The sequence below is a fragment of the Oratosquilla oratoria genome, chromosome 6, assembly GCF_046742065.1.
Source record: "Oratosquilla oratoria isolate Oo_2021 chromosome 6, ASM4674206v1, whole genome shotgun sequence".
Lineage (NCBI taxonomy): Eukaryota > Metazoa > Arthropoda > Malacostraca > Stomatopoda > Squillidae > Oratosquilla > Oratosquilla oratoria.
Genome location: NC_134782.1, coordinates 66,860,267 through 66,877,545, shown reverse-complemented (window position 1 = coordinate 66,877,545; position 17,279 = coordinate 66,860,267). Strand labels below are relative to the sequence as shown.

The 17,279-nt window shown below is 42.4% G+C and overlaps 4 protein-coding genes across 4 annotated transcripts; all 4 read right to left on the bottom strand.

Moving 5' to 3' along the window:
• Positions 1 to 806: 806 nt before the first annotated feature.
• On the bottom strand, positions 807 to 1,491 carry LOC143026070 (cuticle protein AMP2-like). The gene is made up of 3 exons (XM_076186066.1): positions 1,483 to 1,491; positions 1,111 to 1,316; positions 807 to 993 (listed from the first exon to the last, which is right to left on the bottom strand). The coding sequence occupies exons 1-3, from the start codon at positions 1,489 to 1,491 to the stop codon at positions 807 to 809; spliced, it is 402 nt and encodes a 133-aa protein (XP_076042181.1).
• Positions 1,492 to 4,520: 3,029 nt separating this feature from the next.
• On the bottom strand, positions 4,521 to 5,206 carry LOC143026069 (cuticle protein AMP2-like). The gene is made up of 3 exons (XM_076186065.1): positions 5,198 to 5,206; positions 4,825 to 5,030; positions 4,521 to 4,707 (listed from the first exon to the last, which is right to left on the bottom strand). The coding sequence occupies exons 1-3, from the start codon at positions 5,204 to 5,206 to the stop codon at positions 4,521 to 4,523; spliced, it is 402 nt and encodes a 133-aa protein (XP_076042180.1).
• Positions 5,207 to 10,997: 5,791 nt separating this feature from the next.
• On the bottom strand, positions 10,998 to 11,673 carry LOC143026068 (cuticle protein AMP2-like). Its single transcript, XM_076186064.1, has 3 exons — positions 11,665 to 11,673; positions 11,302 to 11,507; positions 10,998 to 11,184 (listed from the first exon to the last, which is right to left on the bottom strand). The coding sequence occupies exons 1-3, from the start codon at positions 11,671 to 11,673 to the stop codon at positions 10,998 to 11,000; spliced, it is 402 nt and encodes a 133-aa protein (XP_076042179.1).
• A 4,090-nt stretch (positions 11,674 to 15,763) lies between these two features.
• Positions 15,764 to 16,450, bottom strand: LOC143026067 (cuticle protein AMP2-like). Its single transcript, XM_076186063.1, has 3 exons — positions 16,442 to 16,450; positions 16,070 to 16,275; positions 15,764 to 15,950 (listed from the first exon to the last, which is right to left on the bottom strand). Exons 1-3 carry the CDS (start codon positions 16,448 to 16,450, stop codon positions 15,764 to 15,766), a joined length of 402 nt encoding a protein of 133 aa, XP_076042178.1.
• Between the last annotated feature and the right edge of the window lie 829 nt (positions 16,451 to 17,279).

Genomic DNA, 17,279 nt, shown 5'->3' with positions numbered 1-17,279 from the left:
TGAACATGATGGGAGTTAACCGTAGTAACAGAATTGCCTCGTAGCTTAGGTTTTTTGTTAAGATTAAAATGTACTCATATAAGGCGATGTATTCACTCCTAGTCCTACTCCTGCAACTCAATAATCAAGATAGGTCCATCCTTAGACTTCCGTTAGTGCGCCTTCCGCAACAACTTATACTAAACATGAAGTCTTGGAGCTCGCGTGGAGCTACGAGTTGTCGGTAGTGTATTACTTTTTGAATCTCGATATAGATGCTGCCAAATGCTTTAACACTCACTAATGCGATAAAATATAGTACAAATAAATTATGTAACCAATATTAACTAAAAACAATTAATGTCATATGAGTTACCAATAGTTGTCGGTATATATATACGTTAACAGAGAACCTAACGGACAAACGGTTTTAACGGACCAGTAGCCACCCTCCCCCCTAATTAGTCCATAGATTCCCTATTCTTTTTTAGAGATGAAAACAACCGTTAATAGGGAAGAAGAAAAAGGTGTACAATATACAAACCTAAATAGTTGTAAGGAATGAAATAAAGTGAGGCACAAAGATAATGGCAGACAACTCCAATCTTTTGAGGAGTGGCGTAATGACTAAAGGAGTTGATATTCCCTGTGTATGAAATACATAACATAGGACTGTGTATACCGGCAAGGATGAGGTTGCTTCCCAAAGGAAATTTCAGATCAAGTTCTCGATAGTTTAATATATAAACATTTGTACATTGTAGTCAAATAAATAGGGTCATGGTTCCGTTCAGTTTTGAGGTGAAGTTCCTGCGAGAGGATGCAGTTTATTTGTCCTCGTCGGAGTCAGCGTTTCTTCTCTGCTCCTCGGCGAAGCGGATCTGTTCGAGGACGAACTCGGGGATGGGGTGAGGGAAGGCGGGGGCGACGGGCAGGAGGGAGGACTCGGGCTGGAAGCCGAACTCGTTGGCTACCCACTTGACTTCGGCGATCTCACCGTTGTCCAATGGGAACCTAGAAAGTAAGTTGGGTCATGAGTTCTTGACTCGAATAGAGCTCAAAAGAGTGCAAGATCTATATGAGACTCGGCGATAGAGACAGGTGCCCAAGTTGTCTTGAGGTCCTCCTTACCTGAAGACTCCCTGGGAGTTGCTCTGTCCCTCCTCTCCGGCAGAGGCAGACTCGGAGACCTGGATGCCATTCTCGGTCTCGAAGACGACGCTGTAGGCTCCACCTTCGGGCTGGACGCGGTCGTCGGAGAGGATGGCGACCTCGTGGGAGTCGTCGTCGGGACGGGGGAGGGCGGCGGCGACGGCCAGGAGTGCGGCGAATACGATCTGCAACAAGAGAGATAAGTTAGTTACTTCTCCAAGGAAAACACTCGTGGAAAGAAGATTAATCTTCAAAAGGGAGAGGGCCACACCAAAATTGGACCAATCCCACGAACGTTATTCCAGACCTAAAGTGGACACTCAGACGAGAACCTGGCGAGGATCTACTTACGGTCTTCATGATTCAAGGAGGGCAGAGGGCGTTCTGTAACGACCAACGGTCAACCGAGCTGCTTTTATACATCACAGGTTCACGTTCAAGGTCTTCGACCGATATCACCGTCCTGCAAAAACGCGACCGTGGGCCTCCGTGTACCTCCTGGGTTCCTTACATCCCCTTCTCCTTACTCTAAGGTGGAAAGAAGTTGCAGGAACAGGTTCCTCTCCTCATCAGGAAACACCCTTCAGAAAATGCCATGCGGCCACTACTACGTGCTACGACTGGTTTGGGGCACTCCAGTTTTATACCTGAAAAAAAAAATTCTAATGCATTGTACTATACAGTATGTTATTATCACTATATTTACCTTTTCATTTTACTTTTTCTACAAGTCTATTTGGTGAAACTTTAATTGTGTATATGCAAACATAAATATGTTCATACACATACAATGCATACATGCATTTACAAATACACACACACGTATACACACACACATACACACACAAATGCACACACACACACACGCATGCACAAACACATATATGCGCGCACACTTGCACTCAAGGAGGTAAGGAAGGTCATGGCCAATAGAAATGTTGAGGTTCAGTTGTAAGAATTAAAATACAACACTTGGCAAAGGAACAGAAGACAGAAAAGGGGAGGAGGAGTGATGATTGTGTTGAAAGCTTAAAGGTGGACAAAGTGGAAATAGTGCGTGCAAGTCAGGCCGAGGTAGTTAACATAAGAATTATAAAGGAGGGAAATGGGGAAAGATAAGTTGAATTTGCATAATTTTCATTAAAAAAATGTAACAGAATGAGACAGATTATAAATGATTAGTGTTGGACACAGATGAGCAGTGAGAGAAAATGACTGAAGAAGTGTGAGCAACACTGTTAGGTGAGTGTTCATTAGCAGCTGAAACAGAATTGGGTCCCAAGTGGATGTGATGAATTATGGATCAGTGGGATGTTGAACATAACAATGAATAACAATGACCCAATGGGTAAAAAAACCAACAAGGTACACCACCAAAGACACACCAGGAAAACTGAATTGATCTTGAAAAAAGTTAGTTACTGAAGTACCAGTGTCTTTTAAGTAAAAGTGATTATATAATTCTCGACTTAGAAGTAAAACAGACTTAAGAGAAGAATCATACAAGTAAAGAAGATATAACTTTCACACACACACACACACACACACACACACACACACACACACACACACACACTTCTCGGTGGCGCAGTTGGTATAGCGATGAACTACTAGCATGGTGGTGCCCGTAGTACTTGGTTCGAATCCTGCCCAGGGCCGAAATTATTTCGGTACCGCTGCGCTTCGGGTCGTTACTCTGACTCTCGTGGGCGGGGAGTTGTGTGTGTGTAAGGTCATAGCATTACCCATAGATCGGACCTACGAGCTCTGAGCTCTCTTCCAGGAGGGAAATAGCTGTCGATCACGAGTCCAACACGTGATCCAAAGACCAAGTGAACACACACACACACACACACACACACACACACACACACACACACTGAATAAGAATAACGTGTGAATGGTAGAAGTGTGCATAGCGTTCATGGACCTAGGGGAAGCGAATGGTACAGTGTGCAAAGAAGTACAAAAGGACCAGAAAACTATGGACAATGAAGCAACGGACTTCGATAACTACGGACAAATTGTGGAGAATAAAGATTTCGACCGAAATATGAAAATTACCCTCAGAAATGTGGCACCACTGGACGCTTTCGGTGCTTTAGTTGTTTTAATTTCTATTTCACGCTCATGTATGCACTTAGGCCTACATTATTGATTTTTTTATAGTAACAATATTATATTAATGCTGTACCAATACTTACGACGTGGTTGTATGATTCTTTGTTTATTTGCTATCGTACTTATTACCCACAGCTGCCCACAACCCCAGTGATATTGTTTTTTGTTAAAATGGCATAAGTGAATAATTTGTGCCATAGTTTATTGTTTCTGTAATTTTGAAAGCATTTGGCCGCATCCATATCTAGATAACCAGGATGTGATAATTAACTGACAATTCTAGAACTCGACACGAGCTTTGAGACGCCATGAAGTGCCTCGTTGCTCGTGTTGTCGGTCAAGTCAGCATATCCAAGGCATATCGGAAATCTTAATTAATATATCGATATTGGCGTTGCCATATGCTTTCAAACTTGCAGATATAGTAAAACGTGGTACAATTTTAATTAAGAAAAAAAAGTGAACACGATGGGAGTTAACCGTAGTAGCAGAACTGCCTCGTAGCTTAGGTTTTTCGTTAAGATTAAAATGTACTCATATGAGACGATGTATTTACTCCTAGTCCTACTCCTACAACTCAATAATCAAGATAGGTCCATCCCTAGACTTCCGTTAGTTCGCCTTCCGCAACAACTCATACTAAACATGACGTCTTGGAGCTCGCGTGGAGCTACGATTTGTCGGTAGTGTATCACATTTTGAATCTCAGTATTGATGTTGCCAATTGTTTTAAAACTTCCAGATGCTATAAAATACAAAGCCTAACGGATAAACGGCTTTAACGGACCAGTAGTCTATAGTTTCCAGGTTCTTCAGTAGTAGTGAAAACAACCGTTATTACGGAAGAAGAAAAAAAGTGTAAAATATACAAACCTAAATACTTGTAAAGAATGAAGGAAAGTGAGGCACAAAGATAATGGCAGACGACTTCAGTCATTTGAGGAGAGGCATAATGATTAAAGGAGCTAGAACTTCCACCCTGATGGCAAGGATTTATATATTTCATTTATTGTTTATTTTATTTGCTTATCTATTTATTTATTTATTTATTTGTTTATTTATTTATTTATTTTTATTTATTTATTTTTTGTGTATGAAAAACATTACATAGGACTGTGTATACCGGCAAGGCTGAGGTTGTTTCCCAAAGGAAATTTCAGGTCAAGTTCTCGATAGTTTAATATATAAACATTTGTACATTGTAGTCAAATAAATAGAGCCGTGGTTCCGTTCAGTCTTGAGGTGAGGTTCCTGCGAGAGGATGCCGTTTATTTCTCCTCGTCGGAGTCAGCGTTTCTCCTCTGCTCCTCGGCGAAGCGGATCTGTTCGAGGACGAACTCGGGGATGGGGTGAGGGAAGGCGGGGGCGACGGGCAGGAGGGAGGACTCGGGCTGGAAGCCGAACTCGTTGGCCACCCACTTGACTTCGGCGATCTCACCGTTGTCCAATGGGAACCTGCAAAGTAAGTTGGGTCATGAGTTCTTGACTCGAAGAGAGCTCAAAAGGGTGCAAGATCTATATGAGACTCGATGACAGAGACAGGTGCCCAAGTTGCCTTGAGATCCTCCTTACCTGAAGACTCCCTGGGAGTTGCTCTGTCCCTCCTCGCCAGCAGAGGCAGACTCGGAGACCTGGATGCCATTCTCGGTCTCGAAGACGACGCTGTAGGCTCCACCTTCGGGCTGGACGCGGTCGTCGGAGAGGATGGCGACCTCGTGGGAGTCGTCGTCGGGACGGGGGAGGGCGGCGGCGACGGCCAGGAGTGCGGCGAATACGATCTGCAACAAGAGAGATAAGTTAGTTACTTCTCCAAGGAAAACACTCGTGGAAAGAAGATTAATCTTCAAAAGGGAGAGGGCCACACCAAAATTGGACCAATCCCACGAACGTTATTCCAGACCCTAAAGTGGACACTAAGACGAGAACCTGGCGAGGATCTACTTACGGTCTTCATGATTCAATGAGGGTTGAGGGCGTTCTGTGGCGACCCACGGTTAGCAGGGGTGCTTTTATACGTCACCGGTTCACGTTCAAGGTCTTCGACCGATGTCACCGTCCTGCAAAAACGCAAACGTGAGCCTCCGTGTAACTCCTGGGGTCCTTACACCCCCTTCTCTTTACTCTAAGATGGGAAGAAATAGTAGGAACAGGTTCCTCTCCTCGTCAGGAAACACCCTTCAGAAAATACCATGTGGCGACTACTACGAGGTCCGACTGAATTGGAGCACTCCATTTTATACCTGAAAAAATTAATCCTTTTTCTACTGCATTGTAGTACAGTATGTTATTGCCACTGTATTTACCTTCTCATTCTACTTTTTCAGCAAGTCTATTTAATGTCACTTTAATTGTGTATATGCAAACTTAATATACACATACAGTGCATACATACATTTACAGGTACACACACATGCATTCAAACACGCACACACAGGCACACAAACACACACACATACACACAGACACAGACACACACACACACACACACACACACACACACACACACACATACACACACACATTCAAGTAGGTAAGGAAGGTCACGGCCAATAGAAATATTGAGGTTCAATTGAAAGCATTAAAATACAGCACTTGACGAAGAACCAGAAGATAGCAAAGGGGAGGAGGAGTGATGATAGTGGTGAAAGTATTAAGAAGGACAAAGTGGAAATAGTGCAAGTCAGTCCGAAGTAATTAATATAAGAATTATAAGGGAGGGAAATGGGGGAAGGTAATTTGCATTGGCATACTCTTCATTAAAGAAATATAACAGAATGAGACAGAATAGAAAGAATTAGTGTTAGACACAGATGAGCAGTTAGAGAAAATGTCTGAAGAAGTGTGAGTATAACACTGGTGAGTGCTTATTGGGAGGTGAAATGGAATTGGGAAACAAGTAGAAGTGATGAAACACAACCCCATCAAAATTATGGAAAAGAACACAACGCCTACAGACAACAACAGAATATTCATTTCAGTTCCTAACTCTAAATATGCACCAATAGTTAGTAACTGCTTAAAAAACACCAGAACAGTTTTAGTTACATCAGCGGAAAGAAAATTGGCGAGCTTACAAAAAAATACTAGAAAATAAAAGTGTTGTATATAAAATTCCTTGTGCAGGTTGTGAGAACACAAGAACACAAGAAATAAAGGAGACTGCAAAAGACCACAAGGCAGCTCCGTATCCATCACCACCTGTCATCCCCATCCATAAAGTTGTCTAATCGTTTTTTAAAACAACTGATAGTTTCAGCACTTACTACATGGTTACTAAGTTTATTCCATTCATCGACCACCCTATTAGTAAACCAATTCTTGCCTATTTCCTTCTTAAATCTAAATTTGTCCAGTTTATACCCATTACTGCGAGTCCTGCCCTGTTGTTTTATTATGATGACCTTGTTTGCATCACCCTTGTTATAGCCTTTGATCCACTTGAACACTTCTATTAGATCACCCCGCACTCTGCGTCTTTCCAGAGAGTGTAAGTTTAGGTGCCTAAGCCTCTCTTCGTAAGGCAAATTTCCGAGTCCTTGTATCATTTTGGTCATTCTTCTCTGTACTGATTCTAGTGAATTTACGTCCATTCTGTAGGACGGAGACCAAAACTGTACCGCATAGTCAAGGATGGGTCTAACTATCGCTAGATAGAGTTTAATAATTACCTCTGCACTTCTATTCGTTACCGTCATAGCAATGAAGCCTAATGCTCTGTTAGCTTTATTTCTGGCGCTAATACACTGCTTCCTGGTTTTAAGGTCCGGACTCACCAGAACTCCCAAGTCCCTCTTGCACTCAGATTTTTCTAAAAACGTGTTATCTAAGTTGTATCTATTTTCGGGGTTGTGTAGCCCTACGTTTAACACGCTACACTTAGAGATATTGAAGTTCATTTGCCATTTCACCGACCATGTTAACAGCTTATTAAGGTCATCCTGCAGAATCTGGGCGTCGTCTCCTGACCTAATTAGGCGTCTCATTTTAGTGTCGTCCGCAAACTTACTAACATCTCTATTTAACCCTTCGTCTAAGTCGTTTATATATATAATGAACAACAAGGGACCCAAAACCGAGCCCTGGGGGACCCCGCTAGTAACATTGCCCCACCTAGATTTTATTCCATTTATGGTGACCCGCTGTTTTCTGTTACTAATCCAAGCTCTAATCCATTCTAACACTTTTCCTCCTATGCCATGGGCTTTGATTTTATTTAGTAGTCTCTGGTGTGGCACTTTGTCGAACGCTTTGCTAAAGTCAAGGTAAATAACATCGTAATTTTCATTGTTGTCTGACGCCTTATATACCTTAGTGTAAAAGGATAGAAGATTAGTCACACATGATTTACCCTTATAGACCTTAGTGTAAAAGGATAGAAGATTAGTCACACATGATTTACCCTTGGAGAAACCATACTGTGAATCACGAATTAAATTATGCCCTTCAATGTGTTCTCTGAGTCTATTTACTATTATTGATTCAAGCATTTTTCCTATAACCGATGTCAAACTGATTGGCCTGTAGTTGCATATAGACGATCTATCTCCCTTCTTAAAAACAGGAACAACGTTTGCCTGCCTCCAAGCAGTTGGAACAGAACCAGTGTCTACCGATTTATTGAATATTTCAGTTAACTGGTCGCAGATTTCAAATTTACACTCTTTAAGCATTCTTGGAAAAATTTCGTCTGGACCCGGAGATTTTGTAGCTTTAAGTCTGTCAATCTGCTTGACTACTTCTTCTTTACTAATGCTGATATTAGTTAGACTACTTTCTTCATCCCCTCTGAAAATCGGATCGCAGTCAGGTACTTTATCTAACCTCTCATTAGTAAACACCGATAGAAAATAATTGTTAAACTCCTCACTCATTTTTTCTTCCGATTCTATCATGACATTTTCATCGTTTTTAATTGGTCCTATTCTTTCTTTATTTTTTGTTCTATAGAGGTGACTGGCAACCTTGATTTCATAATTACGTTTCGCTGAACGTGTATTCCTTTTAACCAGCTTTGCCATTTCGTTATATCTTGATCTAAGGTGTGATTCCCCGTTTTTTATTTTTACGTAAAGTCCTCTTTTCATTCCGATCTCATGTTTCAATCTGTCCGTCATCCATTTGGGAGTATTACTATTTTTCCGTATTGACTTTAGGGGGATACATCGGTGAGACAGGACGTGGCCTGGACAAAAAGCTTGAAGAACACAAGAAGGATGTGAGATATCACAGAACATCAAATGCACTAGTGGTTCACATCGATGAAGAAGATCATCTGCCGAATAGGAAAGAAGCCTACATATTACATAGGGAATTGGAAAAAAGAGAGGGAAAGCTTTGGAGGCGGCATACATTGTCACCGAAAACACTAATAATTCTCGTGGGGGGGGGGGGTTATGTCCTGGGCTCAAACGTCCGCCCAGCTGACGGTGGGCGAGTGTGAGAAAATGAGACCGGGGTGAGGTCACACATGGTCGTCAGATCACAATGAAAGATGTTGACGGATTTTATTCTTCTCCTATTTTCAGTCGACTGAGGAAGACTCAAGAGGTCGAAACGTCTGGTTCTGAATAAAACTCCATATTCTAGCCTTAACGATTCATTTTGCCACCTCACCTCCATATTTGTCAATCTTTACGTACATATGTGTGTGTGTGTGTGTAACGCATCAAGTCTTCCTCTTCTTTGATTTCCCTTTTGTCATTAAAAAGTATTTGAACTGCAAGGGTTGAAATCTTCATTGGACGTACATTTCTAAAAGAAAAAAATCACCATGTCACAATCTCTATTACCCTGTATGTGTCCAAGTCACACTTCAAATATTTCATTCTGTCTGGCGCCAGACCGTCTCAAACAGTTGGGCAAGAGCTCCGAGTACGAATGGGTCAATGCGTAGCACCTTCTCGTTGTGACCTGGACTCGCACGTCAACCTTGAGCATACCCTCGCCTACCACCTGATGCATAGAACACCCGGGCCAGGGAGCTGGATGACGGCGGCGACGGTGGCGTTGCATCAGATGAGGCAGGCGACGGGGAACTTGTCCGAGGCCACAGGTCCACTGCTGGTCCGCAGAAGACCCTTACATCTGTGTTTCACTTGAGTCACCCTATATGGGTGCAGGCATGGATACACACACACACACATTGGACAAAATAATGCGTGGACAGTAGATGTGTACATAGTGTTCATGGATCTAGGGAAGGCGTATGGTATAGCAGTCACAGAAGTACAGGAGGACCCGGAAACTACGGACTTCGGTAACTACGGACAAATTCTGGAGAGTAAAGATTTCGACCGAAATATGAAAATTCCCCCAGAAATGTGGCACCACCGGACGCTTTCGGTACTTTAGTTATTTTAATATGCCCCCACACGATCATGTGTGCACTTAGGCCTACATTACTGATTTTTTTTCAATTATAACAGTATTATATTAATGCTGTACCAAAATATAGGCTATGGTTGTATTCTTATGTGTTTAATTGCGGTCGTACTAATTACCGACAGCTGCCGAGAACCCCAATGATATTAATTACTGTTAGTTAGTATTGGCACAAGTGAATTATTTGTGCCATAGTTTATCTTTTTTTTTTTTTTGTAATTTTGAAAGCATTTGGCCGCATCCATATCTAGATAATCAAGATATGATACACAACCGACAACTCAACGCATGGTTCGAGACGCCATCAGGTGCCTCGTTGCTCGTGTTGTCGGTCAAGTCAGCATATCCAGGACATTTCGGAAATATTAATATGTCGTTATTGACGTGGCCACATGCTTTAAAACTTGCAGATATATTAAAATATGGTACAATATTAACTAAGAAAAAAGTGAACATAATAGGAGTTAACCGTAGTAACAGAACGGCCTCATAGCTTAGGTTTTTCATTAAGGTTAAAATGTGCTCATATAAGACGATGTATTTACTCGTAGCCCTACTCATACAACTCAATAATTAAGATAGGTCCATCCTCAGACTTCCGTTAGTTCATCTTCCGCAACAACTTATACTAAACAGACGTCTTGGAGCTCCCGTGGAGATACGAGTTGTCGGTAGTGTATCACATTTTGAATCTCAATATAGATGCAGCTAAATGCTTTAAAACTTATAGATAAGATAAAATATAGTGCAAATAACTTATGCACGCCAATATTAACTAAATACAATTAATGTCATCGGAGTTGACCATTCAGGGATGGAATGGGTGGGAATGATTTTATGCCTTTTTCTTTTTGGCTACCCCCCTTGTAAGGGGGAAGAAGCCTTGGTATATGTATGTATGTATGTATGAGTTGACCATAGTTGTCAGTAATTATATGCGTTAACACAGAGAACCTAACGGCTTTAACGGACCAGTATCCACCCACACCCTATTTATTTTATAGTTTCCGGGTTCTTATGTAGTCACGAATAGAACCGTTAATAGGGAAGAAGAAAAAAAGTGTAAAATATACAAACATAAAGAGTTGTAAGGGATAAATGAAATAAAATGAGGCACAAAGATAATGGCAGACGACTCCAATCGTTTGAGGAGTGGCGTGATGACTAAAGTAGCTGATATTCCCTGTGTATGAAAAATATTACATAGGACTGTGTATACCAGCAAGGATGAGGTTGTTTCCCAAAGGAAATTTCAGATCAAGTTCTCGATAGTTTAATATATAAACATTTGTACATTGTAGTCAAATAAATAGAGTCGTGGTTCCGTTCAGTCTTGAGGTGAGGTTTCTGCGAGAGGATGCCGTTTATTTGTCCTCGTCGGAGTCAGCGTTTCTCCTCTGCTCCTCGGCGAAGCGGATCTGTTCGAGGACGAACTCGGGGATGGGGTGAGGGAAGGCGGGGGCGACGGGCAGGAGGGAGGACTCGGGCTGGAAGCCGTACTCGTTGGCTACCCACTTGACTTCGGCGATCTCACCGTTGTCCAATGGGAACCTGCAAAGTATGTTGGGTCATGAGTCCTTGACTCGAAGAGAGCTCAAAAGGGTGCAAGATCTATATGAGACTCGGCGGTATAGACGGGTGCCCAAGTTGCTCTGAGGTCCTCCTTACCTGAAGACTCCCTGGGAGTTGCTCTGTCCCTCCTCTCCGGCAGAGGCAGACTCGGAGACCTGGATGCCGTTCTCGGTCTCGAAGGCGACACTGTAGGCTCCTCCTTCGGGCTGCACGCGGTCGTCGGAGAGGATGGCGGCCTCTTGGGAATCGTCGTCAGGACGGGGGAGGGCGGCGGCGACGGCCAGGAGTGCGGCGAATACGATCTGCCACAAGGGAGATAAATCAGTTACCACTTCAAAGAAAACACTCGTGGAAATATTATTAATCTTCAAAAAGAAGACCAGACCAAAGTTAAACAAATCCCACGAACGTTATTCCAGACCAACAACTCAGACGAAAACCTGGCGAGGATCTACTTACGGTCTTCATGATTCAAGGAGGGCAGAGGGCGTTCTGTAACGACCAACGGTCAGCCGGGGTGCTTTTATACGTCACCGGTTCACGTTCAAGGTCCTGGACCGATGTCACCGTCCTGCAAAAACGCACACACACACACACACACACACACACACACACACACACACACACACACATACATACACACACACACAATGAGGTAAGGAAGGTCACGGCCAATAGAAATATTGAGATTTAATTGGAATAATTAAGATACAGCACTTGGCGAAGGAACAGAGGAGAGAGAGAAAAAAGAAAAATGAGCGATGATAGCCGGGAAAGCATAAAAGTGGGCAAAGTGGAGGCAGTGCAAGTCATACTGAGGTAATAGCATAAGCATTATAAGGGAGAGAAATGAGGAGAGATACCTTGCATTGGCATACTTCCCCCCCCCCACCAAAAAAAAATGTAGTGGAATGAGACAGAATAGAAAGAATTGATGTTGTACACAGATGAACAGTTAGAGAATATGACTGAAGAAGTGTGAGGATAAAATTGGTAGGTAGTAGTATCGTATGGCTTTCTTACACCTCCAACTTTGTATTTGCTAGCCAGTCTATGAATGTTTGATTTGCTTCGTAGATAGTCAGGTAACCCCCAGGCACTGCTGTGATTGGGCAGTGCAGTACGAGATGGTCTGTATCTTGGGGTGAGTTATGACAAGATGGGCACATTGGGGAGTCTTTGTAGCCCCAGCGATGCAGGTTAACGGCTGTTCTGCCTTGTTGTGATATCAGCCTTTTGGCTTGTGTCCATTCTCTTCTGGTTAGGTTGGAAAATCCAGGTAGTATTTCGGTTGGGTCTGTTACTAAGTTTCCCCCAGTGGGTAGTTTCCTTGTCCATTCTTTTTGCCAGGCTTCTTTTAGATTGAAAATTTCGTTTTTTGTTTTAAAGAAAGGTTTTCTTGATTTTAGCCTCGTTGTTACTGGGGCCTCCTCCATTATTTGTTTGAGGGGTATATCTGCTGGAAGGTTGTCTATGCGTTGGTGTTGTTTTTGTATGGCATCCTTGCGTCGTATATTTGGTGGTGCTATGAAAGAAACACTACAGAGCAAGCCCTAGTACTTACTTCATACATAGAGACAGGATACGAATTAAAACAAAAAACAGGAGCAGTTTTTATTGACCTGACAGCCGCATATGACACCGTCTGGCACGATGGACTAATGACAAAGCTTGCCCAACACATACCCTGCAAGAAAACCCTAAAGCTTTTAAACAAAATGTCTGGAAAAGGAACCTTTTTTGTTTGCTTAGGTAACAACACCAGCAAGAGCAGAAAAATAAAAAATGGAGTTCCACAAGGATTAGTCTTGGCTCCAACACTTTTCAACATCTATATGAGTGATATGCCCACCACAACCTCCAGAAAGTTTGGATGTGCAGACGATTTTGCAATGGCCTACCAATCAAACAAGATTGAACAGCTAGAAAACACAATATCAGAAGACCTGCAAGCAATACAAAATTACTTTGAGAAATGGTATCTGCAAATGAACACAAACAAAACTGTGTCAACACTGTTTCACCTAAACAATAAACAAACTGACAAAACCCTGGATATTGAAATAAACATTGGTAGGTGAGTCTTTATTGGGAGGTGAAATAGAATTGGAAAACAAGTGGAAGTCATGAATCATGAGTCAGTGTGATGTTAAATATAACAATATATAACAATGACTCAATGGGTAAAAGAACCAACAAGGTACACGTCCAAAGACACACCAGGAAAATGTTACTGTTCTTAATAAAAGAACCCAAACTTACTCAGTTTCCTGAAGTATCAATGTCTTTTAGGTAAAAGTGATGATGTAATTCTCGATTTAGAAGTAAAATAGAATTAAGAGAAGAATCATACAAGGGAGGAAGATATAGCTTTGCCGAAACAGATTATTCAGGATTAAAAAGGTTCTTAGAGGAAGTGGATTGGAAAAAGTTTAGTGTGGTGAGAGGAATAAAGAATAGGAACTATTCATAAAATTTTAATACGGGAAGAATAGATATGTGTCATAATGAGTGGGAGAGAATAATAAAAAATTAGTGGTTCAAAAAGAGATAAATTATAAGGACAAAGGAAAAATGGTAGAGTACTAGAAACCAATATAAAAAAACAAGATGACTGGAAGAAATTTCGGAAGGGACGTAAAGGCACTTCAAATTATTTCACTCTGTCTGGCGCCAGACCGTCTCACACAAATGTGCAAGAGCTCCGAGTACGAATGAGTCAGAAGTAAGGACCTTCTCGTTGTGACCTGGACTCGTGCGTCAACCTTGAGCATACCCTCACCTAGCTCCTGATGCATAGGACACCCGGGCCAGGGAGTTGGATGGCGGCGGAGACGGTGGCGTTGCATAACATGAGGCAGGCAACGGGGAAATGGTCCGAGGCCACAGGTCCACTACTGGGCCGCAGAAGACCTCCTTCGTCTGTGGTCCAGTTGGGTCACCCTACATGGCTGCAGGCATGGATGCGCACACACACACACACACACACACACACACACACACACACACACACACACACACACACACACACACACACACACACACACACACACACGCACACACACACACATACACATACACACAGACAAACAATACCCTGAATTAGAATAATGCGTGGACGGTAAACGTGTACATAGTGTTCATGGATCTAGGGAAAGCGATGGTATAGTGGTCACAGAAGTACAATAGGATCCGGAAATTACGAACTTCGGTAACTACGGACAAATTCTGGAGAATAAAGATTTCGACAAAAATTAGAAAATTTCCCCAGAAATGTGGCAACACCGGACGCTTTTGGTGCTTTAGTTGTTTTAGTCTCTCCCACACGATCATGTATGCACGTAGTCTATATTACTGAACGTTTTTTAAAATGATAACAATAGTATGTTAACAATGTACCAAGATTCTTTTTTTTTTTTTTTGGCGCACTAATTAAAGACAACTGCCTGCAACTCTAGTGATATTAATTGTTTTTAGTGTATATTGGTATAAGTAAATTATTTGTGCCATAGTTTATCGTTTCTGTAATTTTGAAGACATTTTTCCGCATCCATATCGAGATAATTAAGATGAGATACACAACCGACAACTCGACGCGAGCTTCGAGACGCCATGAGCTGCCTCGTTGCTCGTGTTGTCGGTCAAGTCATCATATTCAAGGCATATCGGAAATCTTAATTAATATATCGATATTGACGTGGCCACATACTTTAAAACTTGCAGATATAGTAAAATATGGTACACTATTAACTAAGAAAAAAGTGAACATGATGGGAGTTAACCGTAGTAACAGAACTGCCTCGTACCTTAGGATTTTCATTAAGATTAAAATGTACTCATATAAGACGATGTATTTACTCCTAGCCCTACTCCTACAACTCAATAATCAAGATAGGTCCATCCTTAGACTTCCGTTAGTTCGCCTTCCGCAACAACTCATACTAAACATGACGTCTTGGAGCTCACGTGGAGCTACGAGTTGTCGGTATTGTATCACATTTTGAATCTCGATATGGATGCAGTCAAATGCTTTAAAACTTACTGATGCGATCAAATATAGCACAGCAAACTTATGTACGCCAATATTAACTAAAAACAATTAATGTCTTTGTATGTAACAATGGTTGTCGGTAATTATATACGTTAACACAGAGAGCCTAACGAACAAACGGCTTTAACGGACCAGTAGCCATCCACCCCCTATTTAGTCTTTGGTTTCCGGGTTCTTATGTAGTGATGAAAACAACCGTTAAAAGGGAAGAAGAAAAAATAGCAAAATATGCAAAGTTTAATCATTGTAAGGAATAAATAACGTAAAGAGAATCACAAAGATAATGGCAGACGACTCCAATCGTTTGAGGAGTGGCGTGATGACTAAAGTAGTTGATATTCCCTGTGTATGAAAAATATTACATAGGACTGTGTATACCAGCAAGGATAAGGCTGTTTCCCAAAGGAAATTTCATGTCAAGTTCTCGATAGTTTAATATATAAACATTTGTACATTGTAGTCAAATAAATAGGGTCGTGAGGTGAGGTTCCTGCGAGAGGATGCAGTTTATTTGTCCTCGTCGGAGTCAGCGTTTCTTCTCTGCTCTTCGGCGAAGCGGATCTGTTCGAGGACAAAATCGGGGATGGGGTGAGGGAAGGCGGGGGCGACGGGCAGGAGGGAGGACTCGGGCTGGAAGCCGTACTCGTTGGCTACCCACTTGACTTCGGCGATCTCACCGTTGTCCAATGGGAACCTGTAAGAGAATTTGGGTCAGTTAATGGTTCTTAGAGGGCTCAAACAGGTGCAGGAACTACAGTATATGAGACTAGACGGTAAGGACAGGTGCCCAAGTTGCCCTGAGGTCCTCCTTACCTGAAGACTCCCTGGGAGTTGCTCTGTCCCTCCTCTCCGGCAGAGGCAGACTCGGAGACCTGGATGCCGTTCTCGGTCTCGAAGACGACGCTGTAGGCTCCTCCTTCGGGCTGCACACGGTCGTCGGAGAGGATGGCGGCCTCTTGGGAGTCATCGTCGGGACGGGGGAGGGCGGCGGCGACGGCCAGGAGGGCGGCAAATACGATCTGCCACAAGAGAGATAAGTCAGTTACCTCATCAAAGAAAATACTCATGGAAAGGAGATTAATCTTGAAAATGGAGAGGGCCAGACCAAAATCACACCAATCCCACAAACGTTATTCCAGACCAATAGTGGACACTCAGACGAGAACCCGTTGATGATCTACTTACGGTCTTCATGATTCAAGGAGGGCAGAGGACGTTCTGTAACGAACCACGGTCAGCCGGGATGCTTTTATACGTCACAGGTTCACGTTCAAGGTCCTGGACCAATGTCACCGTACTGCAAAAACGTGACCGTGGGCCTCTGTGTACCTGCTGGGGTTCTTTCATGCCCTTCTATTATAAAGTGGCAAAAGGGTGGTAGGAACAGGTTCCTCTCCTCGTCAGGAAACAGTCTTCAGAAAATAGCATGTGGCGACTACTTCGGGCTACGGATGGTTTGTAAAACTCCATTATATACCTGAAAAAAAAATCCTCTTTTTTCCCAATATGTTATTACCACTACATTTTCCTTTTCATTTTACTCTTTTTACAAGTCTATTTGATGCAATTTTAATTGTGTATATGCAAACATAAATATGTCCATACACATACAATGCATACATACATTTACAGATGCACCCACACACACACGCACATACACACGCACACACACGCACACACACACACACACACACACACACACACACACACACACACACACACACACACACACACACACACACACCCAATGAGGTAAGGAAGGTCACGACCAATAGAAATATTGAAATATATTTGGAATAATTAAGATACAGCACTTGGCGAAGGAACAGAGGAGAGAAAAAAAAAAATGAGCGATGATAGCCGTGAAAGCATAATGGTGGACAAAGTGGAGACGGTGCAAGTCATACCGAGGTAATAACATGAAGATTATTAGAAAGAGAAATGAGGAAAGATACTTTACATTGGCATACTTCTCAAAAAAAACGCAGTGGAGTGAGACGGAGTAGAAAGAATTATTGTTGTG